The sequence below is a fragment of the Neovison vison genome, chromosome 1 (assembly GCF_020171115.1).
Source record: "Neovison vison isolate M4711 chromosome 1, ASM_NN_V1, whole genome shotgun sequence".
NCBI classification, from domain to species: Eukaryota; Metazoa; Chordata; class Mammalia; order Carnivora; family Mustelidae; genus Neogale; species Neogale vison.
In genome coordinates this window covers 123,694,743-123,713,781 of record NC_058091.1, presented here as the reverse complement: position 1 = coordinate 123,713,781, position 19,039 = coordinate 123,694,743, and the positions used below count along the sequence as shown (strand labels likewise).

The window sequence follows — 19,039 nt, the reverse complement described above, 5'->3', positions numbered from 1 at the left end:
TTTCCTTGCTTTTGAGGTGTACAGGTTCCTTCTATTTGGATGTTGACTACTTGTTGGATATGTGGGTTATAAATATTTTCTCTCATCCATAATTGCCCTTGATTTTATTGGTTTCCTTTAGAGTGCACAAGTTTTTTAGTTTAATGTAGTTCTCCTTGTTTATTTTTGCTCTTGTGGCTTTTATTTTTGGTGTGAAATCTGAAAAAAATCATTGCCAACACCAGTGTCAAGAATCTTACATCCTGGGGAGTCTGGGTGGCTCATGAGGTTAAGTGTTTGCCTTTGGCTCAGGTCATGGCTGGGATTGAGCCCTGCATTGGGCTTCCTGCTCAGGTGTGGAGTCTGCTTCTTCCTCTTATTGTTGCTCCCTGCTCTCTCTTTCTCTCAAGTAAATAAATAAAATCTTAAAAAAAAAAAGAATCTTACATCCTGTGTTTTCTTATATGAGTTTTACAGTTTCAGTTCTTATGTTAACATCTTTAATCTGCTTTAAGTTGATTTTTATGTACAGTGTAAGATAGGGATCCAGTCTCATTCTTTGAATGTGGCTATCAGTTTTTCCAACAGCATAAAATTCCTTTTTAGAAATCTTCATTTCTGACTTTTTAAAAATTCCTTTCAGCACTCTAGGATGTTCCATTTGTCTTTTGGCCTTTAATTTTTCTGATTAGAAGTTATCATCATATCGTCATTCTTATGTATATAATGTGTCACTGTTTTTCCTGTCTGCTTTAATATTTTTTTCTTTATCTTTGATTTTTAATGGTTTGACTTCAGTGTGTCTAGGTGTGATTTTCTTTGTATTTATCTTGCCTGGTGATTGCTGGACTTATTGGGTATTTAGAAAATAATAGTTTTCAGTAAGTTTGGGAAAATTTCAAACTTTTTTTCCTTCAAGTATTATTTTCTGCTTCATTCTGTCTACTCTGTTTCTGAGATTCCACTCATAGCAGTCAGTGTTTGATATTTTCCACAGGTCAGTGAACCTCTAGAGGTTCCTTTTTCTTTTTTCTATTCTTTATTTTACATAGTTTCTTGACCTATGTTCATGTTCACTGTTTCTTCAATTAATTTCTGTTTAACTCAGTCATTGTACTTTTCATTTCAGGTACCGTACCTTCCTGTTCTAAAACTTCCATTTTTTAATATTTGTTTTTATAATTTCAGTTCTGCTATTTTGAGTTGTTATATATCCATTCATTATTGTCATATATTTCTTTAATAGCTTATTTTATACTCTTTCAGATACTTGCTTACTGGTTTGGATTTGGCTCATCTTGTTTCTGTTGTCTACTTGTTACTTGACTAAGGGCTACATATTTTTCACTTTTTTTTTTTTTAATTTGACAGAGAGACACAGTGAGAGAGGGAACACAAGCAGGAGGAATGGGAGAGGGAGAAGCAGGCTTCCTGCTGAGCAGGGAGCCCATATGGGGCTCCATTTCAGGACCCTGGGATCATGACCTGAACTGAAAGCAGATGCTTAATGACTGACCCACCCAGGCACCCCAATTTTTCACATTTTTTAATGGGATCATTCATTTTTATTGTGTCCTGGATATGTGGATATTAGATTTAGAGACCTTGGAATCTGTTCTTTTCTTCTGGAGAGTGTTGGCTTTGTTTGTTTTTTAACAGACATTGTTTATTTGACTAGATTCACATTTCAACCTCTTGTCTCCCCTGTGGTGGGCAGCTACCAAAATCCTTGCTCACTTCTTTCATTCTTTAAGCTCTTGGTCTATGTCGTGCTACTTGCAGTCTCTCCTCTGCATCCTATGAAGTGCATGCAGTTCAGGGGCCAGTCAGGGGTTTCTGTAATATTTTTTTCTGCGTCTGTGGCCCCCTCTACTCCAGAACTTTGTTCTTTTCTCTTTTCTTTTCTTTTGGTTTCTTTTTTTTTCTTTCCTTTTCTGTTTTTTATTTCTTTTCTTCTTCTTTCTTTCTTTCTTTCCTTCTTTCTGAAAGATATTTATTTTAGTGAGAAAGAGAGAGAGCATATGCACACGGTGGAGAGGTAGAGGAAGAGGGAGAGAGAATTTCAAGGAGGCTCTGCTCCCAGCTTGGAGCTTGGCTGATCTGGGGCTCGATCTCATGACCCTGAGATCATGACCTGAGCCAAAACCAAGAGTTGGAGGCTTACCCCACTGTACCACCCAGGCATCCTTCCTCCTCTCCTTCTAGCTACTCTGTTAGCTTAAAATTTCATCTGCCTATTCCTTAAGCCATAAGACTGTGGCTTTATGATTAAGTTTACCTGCTCTGTGCTAAGTAGACTGGAGTTTTCTCTTAGATGAAAATTGAGTATCCAGTATGGATGTGTATTGAGTGAGTGGTTTTGAAATTCTCAGAAATATCCTAACAAAAATAGTGATCATTATATTCCTCTCTAAACTTACTATCCAAAGAATTTTTTGTCTTTTTAAAATAGATTTATTCATATTCTTTATAGTTTACCCATTTAAATGAAAAATTCAGTTGTGTTAAGCATAACCACCACATAATTGTATAACTGTTACCATGATCAGCTTTAGAATTTTCATCACTACTGGAAAGACCATACTTACTGGCAGTTCACTCCAGTTCCTCTCAATCTCCCCTCTACAGCCCTAGGGAGCTACTTTGTGTTTCTGTAGATTTGCCTCTTTCAGACATTTATTATAAATGGGGTTATTTAGTGTGTGGTTCTTTCTGACTGGCTTCATTAATAACTTAGTATAATGTTTTCAAGGGTGATCCATTTGAAGCACATGAGAGTACTTTGTTTCTTTTTTCTTTCATGCCAAATGATATTCATTGTATGGATATACTTCATTTTACTTTCTCATTCATTCATTTATAGACTGTTGAGTTATTCTACTTTTTGACTTTTATTAATGCTACTGTGAACATTCATGGACATATTTTTATGTGGACATATATTTTAATTTGTTTTGCTTAGGTGCTTAGGAGTAGCTGCTTAGCTGCTTAGGAGTAGAATCAGTGAATTGTATATTAACTCTGTGTTTAACCTCTTAAGGAACTACCAAACTTTTCCAGAGTGGCTCTATCTTTTATGCTCCCACCAGCAATGCACAGTGGTTCTAATTTCTCCCCATCATTGCCAACACATTATTTTTTGCCTTTTTGATTATAGCTTTCTAGTGGGTATAAGGTTATATTTCATTGTGGGTTTGATTTTTGATTTGCATTTCCTTGGCTAATGACATTGAGCATCTTTTCATGTCTTTATTGGATGTTTTTAAATCTTTTTTTGCAAAAATGTCTATTCAGATTCTTTCCCATTTTTTAAGTATTCACTTTTACAATGAGTTGTAATTGCTCTTTATATATTCTAGATAGAAGTCTCTTATCAGGGAGACTATTTGCAAATATTTTCTCCTGTGGGTTGTCTTTTTCACTTTTTTAAATGGTGTCCTTTGAAGCACAAAGGTTTTTAATTTTGACCAAGTCCAGTTTATCTCTTTTTCTCCTTTTGTTGCAAATGGTGTTGTGTCTAAGAGGTGTTTGCCTAACCCAAGATCACAAAGATTTACTCCCGCATTTTCTTCAAAGAGTTTTATAGTTTTGTCTTGTACATGTAGGTCTCTAGTATATTTGGAGTAAATTTTTGTGTGTGTTATAAGAAAGAGACCCAATCGGTTGCCTGGATGGTTCAGTCAGTTAAGTGTCTGCCTTCACCTCAGGTTATGATAGTGAAGTTCAGTACATCCATGGGAATGTATTTTAATTTTTATGAACATGATTAATCAGAACGTCTTCCTTTAACAACTTGGTCAGTAGCACAGTTTCTAGCATATTTTTGGGGATTCAGCAGGTGTAGGTATGGAGCTAATGGTGACATTAGGTTCTGTCTATCATATTGAAAGCTCCAGAATCAAGAGCTTAGTTGTCTGTTATTTTTCTGACATTTCCCTCACAGTACCAGCTATAATGTCCTTGGTAAACTTAATGTTCAATAGATGTTGGCAGGTAGGTTAAATAACAGCTAAAAAATTTGGAACTTCATGTTTAAGAAAACTTTTTTTGTTTGGTATTGAATCTCTAGCTTTCTTGTATTTTTAGTCAATACTTATTTCAGTTGTCACTAATACTTTCCTTTCTTTTTTAGCAGATTACTTCTGTAACTAGACCTTCGGTTTGCCCAACAAAGCACAATGTCCCGATCACGACAACCCCCTCTTGTGACAGGCATATCTCCAAATGAAGGAATACCATGGACAAAGGTCACAATTAGAGGAGAAAACCTAGGAACTGGCCCAACTGACCTCATAGGTAAGAGCAAGAACTATGTTTTCATTTTTGTAGTGGGCAGTTGAGATAAGCTGATAGAAAAAAGAAACATTGTGATCTTTATGGAATAATCTGAATAAAGATGAAAGAATTATTTGGTTTTCTGGCTTTTCTTTGTAAAAATCATTATTTATCAAATCTTGTCTAAATTGCTTTTCACCGAGTCCTTCAAAAAGTTTCCCACAGCTGAGACTTGCCTCCTTTTCCTCAGCCTTGCTTTCTCTTGCTTTGATTGACCAAATATCCTTTCTAGCTATTTTTGCCCACTTTAGTTTTCCCTCCATTATGTATCTGTTTGTATTTGTTCTGTAGTGCTCTGTAAATTGTACCTCTTCTGTTCTTTATTGCCCTTCAAATCAAATCTAAACTCTATCTCCTGGTGATATCAGTACCAGTTGGTCTTATCTTCAGTTCACCTAGAAGAAACTATCTACTCTCACCAGGTGCATATCCTTACTAAGACCTGTGAATCTTACTTATTTCCTTTCCTCTGCCACACTGATGCTTCGTCGTGCTTGAGAGCCCCACCATAGATCTGAAATACGAATAGTCTCTGTCTGCCAAAACTTGAGACTTACAACCAAAAAAAAAAAAAAAAGCTCTTCACACTAATTCCCACCCATGTTAATCTGTCTTTTTATTTAGGCTTCCCTAATATTTATATATTTATGGTAAGCTAAATCATAGGTTTTCGTATCTTTTTTTTTAATCTTTTTAAGTTCAAGGACATGCACACTCTGTATCCTGTTGGCACTATATAAATTTATTAGTTTGTATAGTTTCTGTCCCCTCTACTCCCACTCTGTAGCATGTTACTCTGTAACATGAAGACCTCCTACTGCTGATTATTTAAGCATTCATGTTTGTAAGTGGTTCTCATCCCTTGCTTGTCTTTTAAGTTTTTATTTTTTATTTTTTTAAATTCCCCTTAGTTAACATATAGTATATTATTCGTTTCAGGTGAACAACTTAGTGATTCAGCACTTCCCATACAGTACCCAGTGCTCACCACAAATGCACTTCTTAATCCATATCACCTATTTAATCCATCCACCTTGCATACCTCCCTTCTGGTAACCATTAGTTTGTTCTCTATAGTTGAGTCTGTTTCTTGGTTTGCCTCTCTTTTTTTCCCCTCTATACTTGTTTTATTTCTTAAATTCCACATATGAGTGAAATCATAGGGTATTTGTCTTTCTCTGACTGACTTATTTTACTTAGCCTGATACTCTCTAGCTCTATTCATGTCATTGCAAATGGCAAGATTTCATTCTTTTTTAATGGCTGAGTAATATTCCATATATATGTATGTTTATATATTTATATGTATGTATGTTATAATTGTTTGGTCAGGTAGGATTATTTTCTTGTGAACTCTGAGATGCATTTAGAATAGAGATGCATTCAGAATGAGGAAGTGAGAGATTTTAGTATATGCTATTCAACATATATGCTGATTACCATATAAACTTATCTAGAGTCAAACATTCTCTTGACTCTTCTTAATTTATGAGGGATCCTAGGGGCATGTAGGTGGCTCAGTCTGTTAAGTTTCTGCCTTCGGCTTGGGGCACAGTTCCAGAGTCCTGCAGTCAAGTCCTGAGTCAGATTCCCTGCTCAGTGGGGAATATGTATCTCCCTCTCCCTCTGCTCCTCCCCGACTTGTGCTATCTTTCTCTCTTAAATAAGTAAATCTTTTAAAAATTTATGTGGGACGTATTGGTAAAATATTGGCAACTGTGAGTTGGAACTTATTTTTCTTGCATTATTGGTGCAGGTTGACAGATTATTTTTTTGGCCATCTGGAAAAAGAGAAAGTGAATTGGAGCTCGGCACTATGTTTAATAAATGAGTTTTGCACTTCCTAGCTAGTTCTTTTCACTACTGTTATTTAAATATGTCTTATTTTACATGTTTTCTCTAGCCATAGTGTTTGGTTCTTCAGTAAACAAAAATTAATTATTCTTTTTTTAAAAGGATTTTATTTGTTTATCAGAGAGAGGGAGAGAGAACATAATCGGGGAGCAGCAGGCAGAGGCAGAAGAAGCAAGCTCCCTAACAGGAAGGAGCCCAATGTGGGTCTGATCCCAGGACCCTGGGATCATGACCTGAGCCGAAGACAGATGCTTAACGGACTGAGCCACCCAGGCATCTGAAAAATTAATTATTCTTATGAAGATAGTTTTATCTAATCCAATGTCTTGATTTTTGACATAGCTCATTCTAGATTTTTCTTTATCCAAAGTGGAAGAGTCCCTAGAATGCATAGAAGTAAACCATAAAGATGGAGGTTATGTCCTACATTTTAACTGGAGCTCCTAACACGATAGTTACTAGTCTATATAAATTTTAATCTTGCTTTAGCTTTAAACAGTGCTATTCTTATTTGACTAAGTGTGTATACTTCTGTAAACCTTGCTAGTTCAGCTTTCAGCCTGCCTGTGTATTGCCTAGAAACCATTTTTTAAAAAAGCGAACCCAATCTGCTAAATAATTTCAGTGTTTTTAGCTCAGAAGATATCTATGCTAGCCAAGTGAAACATTATAAAAACAGTTTATTTGAAATTCTACAAGTTACTTTAAAAAAAAAGATGTTATATTTTATGAAGCAGATTTCTCGGTTTGCAGTAACTTAGCAAAAATGTTGTTTTAGAAATTAAGAAATTGGTCTTGTGATTTTATTTAATTTTTATGAGATTTAAAATGATCTGTTTGAATCTATGTTTAAAATTGTGATTTTTTTTTTTTTTAAATGTAGAGCAGATATTAAATCACAGAAACCTTGATAGTCACTACAACTAGATGAATAAACTATTGTTCTGGGTAGCTTTTTCCCAGCTTGTACTGTCATGGTTATCGTTTATATTTGCTCATCTGAACATGTTTTTAAGACTTCCTGTCTATATATTTTAAATCTGCTCTCATTCTTCAGTTTTAATCATAAGGTTGTTCTCCAGCAGGGAACCTATTTTAGGAATGACTTTATATTAAGTCCTGACATTTACTAGTGAGTTAGTTTCTTTTCTGAAATAAGTCACTATATAAAATCACAAGAATCTTTTTGATATTATAAAATTTTAAGATATTAAGTTAATGTGTTAACCTAGAGTGATATCAAAATACCTATCACCTATAACACTTAAACTGCTTAGTATATTAAAGACTTTTCCATCATTTAAAATATACATAGACTGATATGTGTATGCATAAACATTATTTGAGCAAATACTCATTGAAGTGTTTCAGAGTGCTTCTCTTAAAGATGGAGAGGAGTCTCTAGGGGTGTTTTGAATCTCTTAAATTGTTTACATTTTTCAAAACTTTCAAAACTTTCAAAAATTTTCAGGAAAGATATTAAAGACATTCTCATATTGAAAAAATAATTTTGAATTATGAATGCATTTAAAAATGTGTAAATGTCATTATACATTTAAAAAAATTAACAGAAAACTTTAAATGCTGTTGTTAGAAAGACAGAATTCCAGGGGTGCCTGGGTGGCTGTCAGTTAAGCATCTGCTCTGAGATCAAGCCCCACATCGTGCTCCCTGTTCAGTGGAGAGCCTGCTTCTCCTTTTCCCTCTGCCCACCCCTTCCCACCTCCCTGCTTCTCTCCCAAATAAATAAATCTTAAAAAAAGAAAAAAAGAAAGGCAGAATTCCATACATGTATAAATAATGGCTGTTTTAGGGAAATCTCTGAAATTCATTATTTTAACAAATGCCTCCCTAAAAGGTGATTGTTTTTATTACTCTATGGTTAATATAACATTCTTACCAAACAGTGCTTTAAGTTGTGACAAAAGATGACTTGAATCCCTTCCTACATTTTTTCAGCCCAATTTGGCATTAGTTGAGGTGTTCCTGGTATCTGAAAAAAAAAAATTGTAATTGCCAAACTTGACTGCTGAGCAATATAAAAAGTTAAATAATGAGAATAGAAAGTGTGAAGTGTCTGGGTCTTTGCCACATACATTTTGGCTTGTTTTTTTCCAAAAAATATTTATGAGCTTGTTCTGTTTTTCAGAAATGGAAAATACAAATAAAATAAGTAGTAGAAGAGCTGGCAGTTGTCCTTATGGTGATATATTGGTGTTCTGTCTAGGGTCACATCTTCCTCACTATAATCTTTCATTGCCTCCCTGTTTGATTTGCCGAAATTATAGTAATTTACTTGTTATCAGGGCCTGAGATTCCAGGCATGAGTTGACATTTTGGGAGTTCTGGTTCACTATAAGAGCAAAATGTAGTTTAGTGACAGTATCATTAGGGAAACACTAAGGCAGCATGAACTACCAGTGTAGGATACAGATTAAAAAAATGAAATAATAATCCAGTAAGGCCCTAGAACATCAGCTAGATTTACCAGACTCCAGGCTCTGCTTGAAATAAAGTGTATACTATGTATACCATATATAATTTAAATGCTAGGAAAAGTAAGTGTGCATTATTTTCAGGAACATGGATAAATATATTTTTAGGGAATGATATATATATTTAGTATATGTCAGAAATTTATGTCAATAACTTAGATTTCTAATAATAGCAATAATTTCCCATAAAAACCTATGAAAGCAATTTAAGAGTTGCATAGTCTGAGTATTTGGAATGCCTACACATAATTATTATGGTCATTATTTTTTAATTCCATTGATACTTGAAGAAACTTAAATATAATCTAAAGAAGTCTTAAATACTAAAGAAAAAGGATTAGACAAAAATTAGTAGAGACAGTATATTTGCAGGTAACATTGGGTATATTCAATAATAGAAATAACTATTGAACAGGAAATGTTATTTCTAGATTTATTTTTCACTTCATGGAAAAAGCCTGGTAATACTGAGAGAAGAATTGTCTTTTTATGTAATAGATGTGTCTATGATCTTATCTTTGTTCTTTTGAACTTTGTTACTTACATGCTTTTATTTTCAGGTCTGACAATTTGTGGACATAATTGCCTCCTGACGGCAGAATGGATGTCTGCAAGTAAAATAGTATGTCGAGTGGGACAAGCTAAAAATGACAAAGGAGACATTATTGTCACAACCAAGTCAGGTGGCAAAGGAACCTCAACAGTGTCTTTCAAGCTACTCAAACCTGAAAAAATAGGTATCATCTTAACTTTAATTTTTAAAGAGGAAAATGAAAATGGCTTTTGTCTTTCAAAATCTAAAAGTGGTAGATTTGTATAAAATTTACCTACTCTCACATCTCATTAATTTAGATTATGTTTATTTTGACAGGAATGGGATATTAGTTAAAATTTGCATTACTTTTGGAAAGGCAGTTTGGTGAGGTAACAGTGAAACCTAAAGATGATCATGAGAGAACTATCATCCTAAATTCTTTATAAAATTTATTTCTTTAACATTTTGCTTTGTCAATTTTAGTTCCTTGATTTTGAAAACAGTAATTGCATTTCTTTCTATTATGCAGTCAATATTTGAGGTAAAATATCCTCCTCATTTGGCCAAATTAGCAATAATACTATCTAAATAATGTTCTTGTTTCCTTCATTTCCTCTATCCTTTGAGGCTAGGACAAAATGTTGCCTGGCCAAAATGTGTTTTTAGCCCTCCGAACAAGAAATAAGCACTTTTTTTTGGTATGCTGTAGCACTTTAAATGTTACTTTTTGTGTACCTAACACTTCCTTCCTTCTATTAGGGGTGGTTAAGAACTTGGTCCAAGGAGCTGAACTCTGAATACTAATCTGAGGTCTGGCACTATGAACTGTGGAACTTCAGTGCTAGTTCTTTGTGGATAAAAGTGGAACAACAATATTACGTACTCTGTAGGATTAAATGTGTTACAGCGTGCATATAAAGTGCTTAGTATAGGGGCGCTTGGGTGGCTCAGTGGGTTAGGGCCTCCGCCTTCGGCTCGGGTCGTGGTCCCGGGGCCCTGGGATCAAGCCTCGCAGGGCTCTCTGCTCAGCAGGGAGCCTGCTTCCATTCTCTATCTGCCTGCCTCTCTACTTGTGATCTCTGTCTGTCAAGTAAATAGATAAATAAATCTTTAAAAAAAAAAAAGTGCTTAATATAGACCCTTACAAAAAGTTAATGTCATGTTCATCTTTGTGGTCTTGTGATGTCTTATACATGGTTAGTACTTGGTAAATATTTGGGTAATGTAGGAATATCACAGGTGTAATTAAGCCCAGGTCAAACTTCTCTCTTATATTGAAAAGTAAATAATTTTGCAGATTGTTTTTGTTCTCTAACTTAGAGTGTAGAGCCTTTCTACAGCATTGGCTTCTTTAGAATCCTAGATTTTTTTTTCCGTAAATAAAAATTTAGATAAGAAATTTAAGGGAGAATACAAAATGGAACACACACACACATATATGTGTGCCTATGCATATATCTGTGCATATATAATATTCCTTGATTTTGTTTACTCATTTAATATATTCAAAAACTGAAAATTAAAGCCAGAACTTGTTACCAGTTTTCTGGAGGAACTTAAAACACTGACAGAACCCAGCAATGTTTTATATCATATTTATATGGCAGATAAAGATAATTTATTTTATTCTTTTTTTTTTTTTTTTCAGAGTCCATAGTCTCTCATGGTTTATCTCCCCTTCCAATTTACCCAAAAGCACATACCCTCCCCAATGTCCATAACCCTACCCCCTTCTCCCAGCCCCCCTCCCCCCAGCAACCCACAGTTTGTTTCGTGAGATTAAGAGTCACTTATGGTTTGTCTCCCTCCCTATCCCATCTTGTTTCATGGATTCTTCTCCTAAAGTACCCTGCCAGGACCTAGCACAGTATAAACTCAATAAAGGCTTATCAGGCCTAATTTAGGAATATCTAGACTTTAGTAAAACCTCTAACAAAGCCTCTTGTTGCATTCTGGCAGAACTATGGGTGCTGATAGAATTTGTGGGTTCACAAAGGGTCATATAGCTTGAAGTTGCCTGGGATCAAATACCTTCCCTCATGAAGACTTCACAGGCCCTAGCTGCTCCTCTGCTCATTGGCCCTTTGCCCATTTTCTGTTTGAACCCAGGTTTAGAGGTAGTAAGCCTGTGAGTTCTATGCCAAAGTGAATGACAAAGAACTCAGTCACATAGAAGAGGGTACCGTTTTCAGAGATTATATTTTGTTGACAGTGTTTACCTATTTTTCCTGAATATCCTAGTCATTTCCATTACACGAGCCATGCATTTCTTGGAAAGTATTTGACTGTTTTCTTTATATAAGGAATTGTTGGATATTTTTTGAATTAACCGAATTAATTTTACTTTTTATTATATGTAAAATACATTTATTTTAGCAGAATTTTTTCTAAGAGGCTTAATGTTCCTTCTCTATTGAATAGTGTACAGTGAAATCATGAACCAAGAGGTGTTATATTTACCTTTTTATAGATTCCTAGTGTTTTTAATCAAGCCACCAACCATTAAAAAAAACAGAAACAAAAACGAAAGCACCACAGCTTTTGTGCTTTCAAATTTCTCAAAAATCACCTTAGTGTGCATTTTGTATTAGGTCTTTAAAAAGTAAAGCAATAGGGAAAGTGTTAGTTTGTATCTCATTAAGGATGTGCTCCTCATTTTGGCAGGTCTTCTGGATCAATCTGCTGTGTGGGTTGATGAAATGAATTATTATGATATGCGTACTGACAGGAATAAAGGAATTCCCCCCTTGTCTCTACGTCCTGCTAATCCTCTTGGCATTGAGATTGAAAAGTGAGTACCATCTTGCCTTCAGTTTTCTTTATTGCTGAAAAGTTTCGTATACTTCCGAGTAAAGAGGGAAACTCCAGAAACATCCAGGGAAACACAGTTGAAGACATTTCTGTTGTTTGGGTTCAAGTGTTATTCTGAAGCCTGGTCAGTTTGCTGCCTAGTGAATGTTCCAATTAGTTAAAAATTTTGGCGAAAACTACTTACCTCATTAGTGTTTTTAGTTTACTTTTTGTGAGGAAGTAAAGTATCTTGAAGTTTGTAATAACTTATCTGGGGCTGGTGAGTTTAAATATTTAGGTGGTACTTGAGATCAAAATAGAATATTCCATGTGCTTGGTGTTTTGGGGAAATATTTTAGAATGAATAGGCCCACTGTAGTCTTTTGTTTTTTTTACAACCCGTGCCTATAATTCATACTTAATCTAGACTTAATCTCTCAGAATTACGGCAGGTAAATGAGAGTGTTCAAGATGTAAACAAATCTATGATTTTCTTAATTGCTAGGGTAGTATTTTAGTAACTTTTATAATTAGTACCTCTATCCTTATATCTATCTTAATCAATTCATTTAATATATTAATTGTGTCTAATTTATTTTCTAACCTTGGGATTCTGCTCATGGAGTTATATACTGAGTGTTGCTCTATAAACAGTTACCGAAGGTGACAAATTAGTTCTGTTAACACTATAATATAATATAATATAATATAATAATACTAATCTTTATATATTTAACCTTCAAGCCTACACTTGAAGACCATTAGTAATTCAAATAGCAAGCTTCTTTTCACCTAGTGGGTTTTTACCTCTGGCTAAGAGGAAAGGAGCAAGTGTTTGTCTTGGGAATTCACCATGTGTTGAAAAATCCTTAGCTTAGCAGCTTTTAGTGAACTTGGACTATCTTAGTCACATCTTTGAAGCTCTTTGGCAGTATGGGTCATCTGTAGATGTTTTAAGGATTTCAGTGTTCTATAAAGGAGTTTGAGGATCAGAAAAGTCCAGAAAGAATGGTAATTGCTAGCTATTTAGTTGAGCACAGTTTCAACCATGATTAGACTTTGCAGTTGATAGGAAGCCTTTTAACAGCCTGCTTCAATACTCTTAGAAGCCACCTTCTTTCCAAGGCCTGCCACAAAAAAAGTGTAGAGCAGGAGGTCCTTTTTGATTGTTCTTTCATAAGGAAAATACAATTTCATATTTGGGCACAGGGAATTTGGAATACTGTATGAATTTTATGTGAGCTTTAGATAAAATTATCAATGGTAGGATTAAATTGAATGTTTACTATCATAAAATGTATTTTCTTAATTTTCAGTTTGGCATATAACTCACCCCTATTTGACTTCTTTACCTTCTCAGGTCCTTCCGGTTTTGAATTGTCTTTATTATTTCTGTTTTTGCTGCTACCCAGAAAAGGGATGGGCTTGAACTCTCTCTAATAGCACTTTTTCTTAATATGTGTCAGGATTATTCTTAGGGAACATTGGTAACAGCAGCCAGGAATAATGGCACTAAATGTGCTGGGCTCTTTAGAAGTTTTCTTTTCTTTTTTTTTCTTCTCTGTGAGGTAGTCTAATTTATTCTAGAGCCAAACTCCATTTGAGCCTTAGCTCTCCAGCTTACTAGCAGTAGGACTTTGAGCCAGTTACTTAACTACTCTGCCTCAGTTTTCTCAGGCGCAACATGCAGTACCTGTATCATAGGGTGTTTGTGAGGATTCAGAGAGTGAATGCTTTAGAAGAGTGTTGCTCGTAGCAAGTGCTTAATAAATGTTAGTCATTGTTACAATGATGCTTTTGCTCTTCTTGCATCATATACTGTTCAGGCTCTAGTCACTTAGGAAGAGAATCTCTTTTTAATAACTTGAGATTTCAGGGTAACAAATTGTATTAAGATCTTTAAACAGCATTACATACATTAATTTAAGAAGTGCTAAAATGGCTGTAAAATTAATAGTAGTATTTATTTCAAGTTGTTACTTAAGTTTCAAATAATAATTTGCTTAGCCATAGGATAAAGAGTAGTCTTTTTAAAAGGTAAAGCCATGACTCTCATACAAATATAAAATGAACACGTTAAGAGCTTTTATTTAATTCATTAATTAACAGGAAAGCCAGAAAAATGATAAAGCCAGTTCAGAGGAAATTCCAGAGGGTAGACATAATAGGCAATGAGGAATGCTGAAAGATGTAGACTGTAGACTCTCCCTCTTCTCCTGCCTCCCCACACCAGTTGGGCAGGTGCCCATGTGGGTGCACTTTCTCTCTCTCTCCCTCTCTCTCTAAAAGAAAAAAAAGGAATATAACCCAGTGAGAACTTTTACTTAACATAAACCTGTTTTACCTTTTCTTTCTGTTTAAATGGTCTGTCTCCATTACAATTTAAGCTATGCAAAGAACAGAGACATCTGTGACAATCAATATAATAAATCAGAAATGCAGACTTTTTATAACTAAATCGTAGTCCCAGTTCAAAGTGAAGTCTTCTGTTTCCAAGCAATTAGTAACATTTTTATAAGTATCAAGGCATCATTTGTGCACAACATCAGTGAAAAATTTAGGAATATGAAGGACTTAAGCAGTCAAAGGAGGCAGTTGATAAAACTCAGTAACTAAAAGACAACAGCATGCATGCTGGGCACACCAGTAAAATGTTTATTAAACTCTGAGTCATAAGAAAATGATATTCTGCTACTCTTACTTGCTTTTCCTTTTTTTTTTTTTAATTTAAGATTTTATTTATTTATTTGACAGAGAGAGATATCACAAGTAGGCAGAGAGAGGGAGGGAAGCAGGCTCCCTGCTGAGCAGAGAGCCCGATGAGATGCGGGACTTGATCCCAGGACCATGAGACCATGACTGGAGCCAAAGGCAAAGGTTTAACCCACTGAGCCGCCCAGGTGCCCCTCCTTACTCGCTTCTTTTTATTCAGATGAACTGGCCACAACACTACAGGACCTCCCACTGTTCCACATTGTACATCTGACTGTCAGCTGAAGAAAATTTCATCAACATTCACAATGCAATTACCAGCAGCTGATTCATCTTCCAAAGTGACATCACAATTTTAATGATAAATCATTAGGACCACAGTATTTTATAATAAGCAATCATAATTCTTCAAACCTTCTAAATAATATATTTCAACAAACAAGTAATATTAAAACCCTAACATTCCTTCTCTAATGACTTTTTTTTAAAAATTAAAATTAGATCCTGTCCCAACCTTTTTTTAATAATTAACATACAATGTATTATTTGCCCCAGAGGTATAGGTCTGCAAATCATCAGGCCTACAAATTTCACAGCACTCACCATAGCACATACCCTCCCCAATTTCCATAACCCAGCCACCCTATCCCTACTCTCCTACCCCCCAGCAATTTTAAACAAAAGAAACACCCAAATGACATTAATATACAGAAATTAAAACCAGTTAGGAAATACTCTTGGGGATTCTAACCTGAACGTACATCATTCCATACGGAGAGCAAAGCTTTTATTTAAAAAATACTGAGTCAGGGGGCGCCTGGGTGGCTCAGTGGGTTAAAGCCTCTGCCTTCGGCTCAGGTCATGGTCCCAGGGTCCTGAAATCGAGCCCCGCATGGGGCTCTCTGCTCAGCGGGGAGCCTGCTTCCTCCTCTCTCTCTGCCTGCCTCTCTGCCTGCTTGTGATCTCTGTCAAATAAATAAATAAAATCTTTAAAAAAAAAAAAAAAAATACTGAGTCAGGAGGGCGCCTGGCTGGCTCAGTTGATACAGCATGCGACTCCTGATCTCAGTGTTGAAAGTTCAAGTCCTGAGCTGGGTGTGAAGCCTACTTAAAAAAATAAAAATAAAAAAGTAAAATAAATAAAATAAATCAAGTCAGGGAAATAAAACCCACATCAATATTTTAATATCCACTTTTCCTTTCCTTTTCTCTTTTTCTAAAATAAGATTTCTCTATCTGAAGTCAGAGTATTCAGTAAAATAAATGCTGTTTTCCTGACAGTATCTTTAAAAAATAAAAAGGAATCATGAAAAGCATTTTTCTGGCCCAAAACTTTCTTTTGTTTTCTATAACTCTTTGTACTTTCACCTTTCATTTTCTTGCTTTCTAGTATTCTAGCCTGTCTTTCTTTTACTGAAAATTTAAAGACTTTAAATGTACAAAAGAACTACTGGAGTCCTTTCACAGTCTGGAGGGCCTTCCCAGTGTTTTCTGATTCTATAGAAACCTGTGCCTTTCTCTGTTCCTATTTTGCAACTAAGCTGTAGAAAGAGAGGTTAACTAATGGAGGACTGATGGTGACTAGAGAGCCTCGGCCACAGAAATACCTGCCAGGTGACAATGCAACTAATTACCATGCAGTAGATAATTTCTGTCTTTGTAAATGTGTAGTTGTGGTTTCATTTTATACCTAAGAGTTACTTGTTCCTTCTTTGATAATAGAGGTACCTAGGTTCAAATCTTGACTATTTACATGCAACCTCTCTTAGGCTGTTTCCTCACTGTAATATGGGAATATATAACTCACAATGTTGTTATGACAGTCAAAAGGAAGGATACTTAAGAAAATAGTCGTGAAATATAAAGAACTAAGTATTAAAAATAGAAATAATAAACACTTTTGAGCATTTATCTTGTGTTAGAAAATGCTAAGCCATCTACTTGCATTTATTTATTTTAATCCTCAGAACATTCCTGGGAGGAAGATACGATCCTATTATCCAATACTGGGAACTTAGAGAGGTTAAATAACTACCAAAAGTTTATACAGACAAATCTAGCAAGCTTTTGAGATTGAACCCAGAGTGCATGCTCTTAATCACTACTTACTATTATTGCTTCCCAGTTATATAATGCAATGAGTCATCTCTGCTTTTGCAGATATGTTCCCTGTAGAGCTTCATTGCTTCTAGGCATTGTCATTCACTGTGTGTTTTTTTCCAGATCTTCTGTTTCACATTCATTTTGAGGTGTTTGTGTAAAAGATCAGTATATTTAAGCATATATTTTAGGATAGAATACTGAATTGGGATGCCTTCAGCTATAAGTAACAGAAAATGAAAATTAATTTAAGTTTAAAAAGTATTTATTTTCTCAAAGTCCAAAGATGGTGGACTCCATTATTGGTTGAGTCAGTGACCTAGTAATGTCACCAAGGTATAAGGAACCTTGGTGCTCTATTCTGCTGCACTTAGCATAACACTGATTTTCTTCGTAATTGCAAATTGGCTAAAGCAATTCTGATATTGAAGCAATAGTAACACATAATAAGGAATAGTATAAAAATTGAATATTGAAGCAATAATAATATATAATAAGGAATAAAATAAAAACCAAATACTGAAGCAAGAATACACAATAATTAATAAAACCCAATAATGTCTAGATGCAAAAAGACAGTATCTCTTCTTGATTCTCCTTACAAGTACAGGGACCTTTCCCAGAAATACTCCAGTAGATCTTTCTTCAGACTTGTCGGGTCAAAACAAGATCACTCCATAGAGAGAACAAAGTGAACATGATAAGTATGATTTGCTTAGGATAATTGATATTTACTCAAGGAAGATACAGTTTTGCTGTTGTGCAGGATTATTTGGCCTGAGGGTGGAGAATGCATGTTGGATCACTAGCCAAAAGTGGACTTACTTGTGTGATTTGAGGCAAGTTATTTGACCTCTCTTAGAGTTTTGTTATTTTTTTAAAAAGATTATTTGTGTGAGAGAGAGAGCATGTATGCATGCAAGTTGTAAGGAGGGCCAGAGGAAGAGAATCTCCAAGCATACTCCTGCTGACCAGGGAGACCTATTCTATTACCCATCAGATAAAGACCTGAGCCAAAACCAAGAGCTGGGCACTCAACTGACTGAGCCACTCAGGAACCCCAAATTTTGTCATCTTTAATATAATTTCTATCTTATTCTTATAACTCTGATTCTTAGTTTAGGTCTTAAGATGCTTCTTCCAATTTAAATTTATATAGTAAGATTGGTAAGAGTTTTAATGTCTAAGTAGGAAATCACTGTAAAGTAAAACTCAGTCTTAGAGGTGAATATGAAGAAATATGAGGAGATAGTATTTTGACCAGGAGATTCAATACTTTTCAAACTCCACTTGACCCATTTAGGTGCTTGAAGGAGCTATATGTATAAGAGATAATAGTACATGGGAAATAAGATACTGGTGGGCGGATGGATGCATCACATCTCAGGCTTTTAGAGCTCTCTGGTAGAAGGAAATGACCTATCCCTAATGTCTGCAGTGGCTCCTCACCACTCACACTAATGCCAAAGCTCAATTTCAAGATCTGCCCTCTTTTCCTCTCACTCTTGCCCTGCCAGTGAATAGTGCACCCGTGATTGAAGAGATGAGGGTGCAAAGCCTGGCCAAGCCCCGTGTGCTTCTTTTTATCACCAGGAGACTCCACTACTAGTAATGTGGCTAGGCCCATTCCTGCTTCCTCTTGAGGAGGAAGGAGATGGGGAGAGATTTCTGGGGTGGGAGAGTATCTTAACAGCTCATCTCCTAGAGCCTTACCAGAATCAGGTCTTTATCTTGTGATAAGACAGTTCTGTATATACTTGTAAAAATACAGTTTGGTAGAATGTTAATGAGATGTTTATAAAGTATACAAGTCAGATGAATTTTAAATTGGGGAAGGTCTAGATAGCTATATATTTGCATTGTTTAGGATCACCAGTTTAAGCATTTTTACTGTTTAGCGTATGATCTTTTTCATATGTGCTATGTATATCTAGGGTTTTTTGTTTTGTTTTGTTTTTCTTTGTCCTGGGGTGTGTGTGTGTGTGTGTGTGTGTGTGTGTTTACGTATTTTCAGCTTTCTTGAGGCATAATTGACAATATTTTGTAAATAACATCTTGGTGATTTGATACATGAATACACGGTGAAAGGATTCTTACCATCTAGTTAACTAACACATGTAACACCTCTAATACCTCATGTATTTCTTTTTTTTTTTCTTTTCCTTTCTTTCTTTTTCCTCTTCCCTTCCCCCTTCCCTTCTACCTTCCCTTCCCCCTTCCCTTATCCTTCCTTTACCTT

General features: G+C 35.3%; 1 protein-coding gene across 2 annotated transcripts in view; it reads left to right on the top strand.

Moving 5' to 3' along the window:
- EXOC2 (exocyst complex component 2) overlaps positions 1-19,039 on the top strand; it is a 295,982-nt gene that overhangs the window by 54,946 nt on the left and 221,997 nt on the right. The window contains exons 2-4 of one of the 2 annotated variants that reach the window (XM_044257816.1): positions 4,115-4,275; positions 9,224-9,400; positions 11,863-11,989. In XM_044257816.1, coding sequence (XP_044113751.1) covers positions 4,158-4,275; positions 9,224-9,400; positions 11,863-11,989 — 422 coding nt within the window. In that variant the 5' untranslated portion in view covers positions 4,115-4,157. Of the gene's footprint in view, positions 1-4,111; positions 4,276-9,223; positions 9,401-11,862; positions 11,990-19,039 lie in introns of both variants that reach the window. The other variant, XM_044257809.1, reaches the window with a different exon arrangement.